This window comes from Triticum aestivum, chromosome 5D, assembly GCF_018294505.1.
Source record: "Triticum aestivum cultivar Chinese Spring chromosome 5D, IWGSC CS RefSeq v2.1, whole genome shotgun sequence".
NCBI lineage: Eukaryota > Viridiplantae > Streptophyta > Magnoliopsida > Poales > Poaceae > Triticum > Triticum aestivum.
Window position 1 is genome coordinate 414,442,453 of NC_057808.1, and position 4,902 is coordinate 414,447,354.

A 4,902-nucleotide genomic window follows, 5' to 3' on the forward strand; every position below is an offset into this window, starting at 1 on the left:
GTTTCTCTGTGTTAAACATACTTTTTGGCGGGGTACATACTGTACACGAGACTGTAGTTATACGATTAGAGGATTTGTAAAGGCGACCAACATTAACAATTATCCATCTTGGTCAGGGAGCAAAACCTGGGGCTTAAACCGGTAATAACCAACTTCACCTGCGCTCCTTGTCCAATGTCTTTGGAGCTTTCTTACCTCCGCTAGAGGACAAGATAACGCGGGAAAAAGGTCTGTCTCCCTGGGCCTCCATGGGCCAAGCCAGTGGAGCCCAATCATCGCCCTTGAGCACGAGAAGGATCCACCACTAAAAAAAAGGAGCACGAGAAGGATCCTTTGGATTCTCTCCGCAGACCCCTCACGCGTCACTTGTCGATGCCGCTTGTCCAGCCCGCGTCAGGCAAAACTATAAAGCAGTGCACTCCACAAGACACTAAAATCCTAACACTCCCATCTCAAGCTCAACCTGCTCTCACACACCACAGAACACCGTCCACCGTACGAAGCTCATCAAGCCAGCACCGACCACCTGCCGCGATGGACATGAGCGGCTCGGACCAGCAATGGAGCTCCCCTTCCTCGCCGTCCTCGACCTCCTCGCACCCGAAGCGTCCCGCCGGGCGCACCAAGTTCAAGGAGACGCGCCACCCGGTGTACCGCGGCGTGCGGCGCCGGGGCAACGCTGGCCGCTGGGTGTGCGAGGTGCGCGTCCCCGGGCAGCGCGGCGAGCGGCTCTGGCTCGGCACGTACCTCACCGCCGACGCGGCCGCGCGTGCGCACGACGCCGCCATGCTCGGCCTGCTCGGTCGCTCGGCCGCGTGCCTCAATTTCCCCGACTCCGCGTGGCTCCTTGCCGTGCCCCCCGCGCTCACCGACCTCGCGGCCGTCCGGCGCGCGGCCCTGGCCGCCGTGGAAGACTTCCAGCGCCGGCATGCCGCCAACGGCGCAGCCACCGTCCCCACCGATGAGGAGACCTCCAGCGCGTCCGCTCCGTCGTCTGCCGACAATGCGGGCGGCTCGTCAGCGACTTCGCAGCCTTCGGCCGAGGGAACGTTCGAGGTGCCGTCCGCAATGGGCAGCGACATGTTCGAGCTGGACTTGTCCGGGGAGATGGACCTGGGCACGTACTACGCGGACCTCGCGGACGGGCTGCTCCTGGAGCCGCCGTCATCGCTGGACAGTGGGGCGTGCTGGGATACCGGAGACGGCGGAGCTGACTCCGGGCTCTGGAGCTACTGAACCAGCTGGAGCTGCTGAATCAGCTGCTTTGACACTCTATGGCAGTTGATTCCAGCATAATAAAATCCGTGGAATCTGTAAACGCATAAAAAAATCGCCAAAAAAAGCATGAAGTCCTTTGGTATACATGCAATCAGATGCGGTTCTAAGCATCAGAAGGACAAAAAAAAGACACGTGGAAAAAAAGAAGACATGATTTGCTGGATGAATAGTCGTGATGGTCCCGGACAGACGGCGACAGGATTCCAAAGGAGAGTACTCCTATCAATTCATGTGTGAATGACTATAACTGGCAACCAGACGAGGAAGAAAGATCAACGCTTGCTAATCAGAGAGAGAGGTGGGCCAAGTACGCTAATTCACAAGATGTGGCCTGGACACCAGCCAGGTCAGCTGGTTGAAGCTCCTGGTAGCAACAGATCCCTGGGATCTTTTCCCCCATTTTCCTCCTGTCCTCGTAGCCACGCGAGCTGACGCGGCGACGCAGGCGCGCTCCGCGCCTCCCTTCCTATAACGCATGGCCAGGAAGCGAGATGCCTGGAGCTGATGTGTCACGTAGTACTTCTTTCTTTTGAAGATGACATGTGAACCTAGATTTGGTTTCAGATTTAGTGTGACTGTGCAAGTGACTAGTACTTGATAGTGTGGTACAATAATTGTGCAGAATTGATTTGGGTGTATAGGGTGCAAAAGCTGCATTCTTCGAGTGAACAGTCGAAATCACATGAAATTATTGGACTAGTAGGTAAACATTGTTGTATTTATTCTTCTCCCTCCTTTGGCAAACATTGTATTTATTCTTGTACTGCTGCAAACGTCTCAGTACATACTCCCTCCATTCCAAAATATAGTGCGTCCGCACTTTCCGAGGTCCAACTTTGATCATAAATTTAACCAACGAAACCGACTGTGGCGGGAGAAAAAGTTATACAATTGAAAACTTATTTTGAATATGAATTCATTGGTATAACTTTTGCTCCCGCCGCAGTCGGTCTCGTTGGTTAAATTTTATGATCAAAGTTGAACCACGTGAATAGAGGAAGCACTATATTTTAGAACGGAGGGAGTATATTTTAAGTTGTACTTCGTGCAAACGAAAAAGAAAAAAAAACTATCCTTCCCTTGGTATTACTCCCTTCGATCAACCACTTAGCTACTCCAACTCCCAGCTAGTAGCCTTCCACGACTCCGCCTCCCGGGGTGCACGCGCGTGCGGCTCCGAAGGCCCCCCCAAACCCTAGGTCCAACAGCTACCAGATCAGCTCCCTCGGTCGCTGCCGTCGCCGGCACCGGTGGTGGCGGCCGCCACGGCCGATGAAGGCGGCTGGTGCTGGATGAGCCCCTCGACGGGCTCCCTTTGCGCAGAGTGGAACGTCCCCAGGGCAGCCATGGTGGTGGGGTGGCCGGCGGCGTGTCCGGAGGTGATGGTTGCCGGAGCACGGCGGGGAGCGCGGCGGGACGGTGGATCCGGATGAGGTGCACTGCAGGGTGGTGGATGAGGGTGGTGCGCCGGCTGCTGGCGACGGGGGCACAAGCCCAGCCGTAGAGGCGGCGACGCCAAGGAGGCCCTTCCAGGAAGGATCCTGGCAGGCAGCAGGCTGCTGGCTGCCTCTGTGTGAGGGGCGCGGTGTTGCCTCGGGAGATCTGGCGCTGGGGTGTGCTCGGAGGTGCTGGTCAGATCCGATCCGGTGGTAGTCCCTAGTGTGGGTGAAAGCTGACGTGGTGGATCTGGCTGCTGCACGGCATGGTTAGTTGCGGCGGCTCCTTGCCCGAGTTTTTGGTGGTGGCCTGGGTCGTGTTCTCTTGGCAGCGTGAGTGGGGGAGGTCCATTTCCACGTGGCTTCGACGGAAATTGCTGCGGTGACGGCGGTGTGAGGCATCTTGGATAGTGCTGCCTGAAACCTTGGAGGAGTGGAGATGCGCGCCATTACGGATGAAAATCCTGTTCGGTTTTGGCCGAGCCAGCGGCGATGGCACCTGTGGGTGTCCTTCCCCTCCCTGGAGGCGTCGTCGACTGTGTCGCCATTTCCCTCGCTTGCTTGGTGTTGGCGGTTGTGTCCGGGCGAAAGCCTCAATTCAGTGCTGGATCGATACGATGGCGGTGTGTTCAACATCGTCCCTCTGTTGGGAGCATCGTGCCAGGATACACAGAGTTCCTAAACTATGCTCCTTCGGTGTTCGCTGCTGCCTTGATCATTCTTCTCTGGTGCTATGTACGTTCGTTGCTAGTGACTCCAAGGCGGTGTCTTCCTCGGGTCGATTGAGTCTTGCCATCCTCTTGCAACCTCCTTTAGGCATCAAGGAGGAATGGTGGCTCGACAAGAGATGCTTAGCGGGAGATGACGTTCTTCGGAGGTGGCCGACGTTGATCGAGACGCGGTGAGGTTCTCGATTTTGGGTAGGCTCTTTTGTGTTGTAGTTGTCCTTTAGTGGGTGGTTGTCCTTGGACTAGCCGGATGCGGAGTTATGCTACGCTTGTTGTTCGCAGCGAGTGGTAGTCGTCTTGTACTTGCACTTCTTCTGTAAAGTTAAGGTACGCAATTTGCGCACTCTCGAAAAAAATTACTCCCTTCGATCAATATTACTTGTCGTCGAAACAGATGTATCTAAACGCATATCGGTGCTAAATACATCCATTTGAGTGACAAGTAATATGAATCGGAGGGAGTACTATATTTCCTAAACAAAAAATATGTTTGGAAACTAGATAAATGTTTTATGTAATTGACGTTGGTACTTTAACCCTCTCAACCAAAGCGGTGCCAGGTGGACCAAGCTTCAGGAGACTTCCCACCTATTACATTGTAAGTTACCACATGACACCGGATCAAGCGACATAGTGGGTGAGAAGTCCACCACCTAAGGGGGTTCTCCAAGCTCTCCTTCGCCATCGTCAACATCCTCGCACACAAAAGCGCTCCGATGAGCGCACCAAGTTCAAGGGAACGCGTCGCCCGGTGTACCTCAGCACGCGGCGCCGGGTCAACGCCAGCCAAGGGTGTGTGGGCGTCTGTAGTACCCTGAAACGAATCAAAGATTTGCCAAATATAATAAATGTAGCATGAATCACAAAGCGAGGATGGACGGTGGTTATGTCCAAGATATGTCAGGTGCGTGCTAGAAAAACCATTTTTCATGCTAGAATTCCATGATTGTGTAATCCAGATTATGATAAAAAATATGACCAGATTGCCTGCTAATACCGGACGTGCGAGGATGGGTGGTGTTCCACTAACAGGTTATGTAATACGGTAATACTGGACATGGAGTATTTGAACCCGAGCTCACATGCTCTTTAATAAACAGTAAAATTATTAAAAAAAGTAAAATTTTCTGATTTAGTATGACAGACATTGATGAATGTTTCAACTGCGTGCAATACTTTGTGATGAAATCACATTCGTGTAGGTCTGGGCAAAAAAACAAAATTGATGGTTCGAAAAGATTATTTTTGGAAGCATTTTGGAGCATCGTTTTTTTCCTGGCCCTCCATAAATGTTATTTCAACACAGTTGAAACATTGGCACCCAATTGAAACATTCATCATGTTGATCACAAAAAAGTCAGAATTGTTTGAATTTTTTTTACTATTTTTGGATTTTACTATACGTCAAAGGGCATGTGAGCTCGGGATCAAAACAACACTTTCAGGTAATACATGTTACC

The 4,902-nt window shown here is 52.6% G+C and overlaps 1 protein-coding gene across 1 annotated transcript; it reads left to right on the top strand.

The window, feature by feature from the left end:
* Positions 1-307: 307 nt before the first annotated feature.
* Positions 308-1,445, top strand: LOC123125214 (dehydration-responsive element-binding protein 1H). The gene has a single exon (XM_044545741.1). The coding sequence runs from the start codon at positions 373-375 to the stop codon at positions 1,234-1,236; it is 864 nt and encodes a 287-aa protein (XP_044401676.1). The 5' UTR covers positions 308-372; the 3' UTR covers positions 1,237-1,445.
* The last annotated feature ends 3,457 nt before the right edge of the window (positions 1,446-4,902 follow it).

Excerpts from the sequence above, each read along its gene's own strand:
- LOC123125214 (XM_044545741.1), top strand. The coding sequence starts at position 373 with ATGCCGCTTGTCCAGCCCGCGTCAGGCAAAACTATAAAGCAGTGCACT.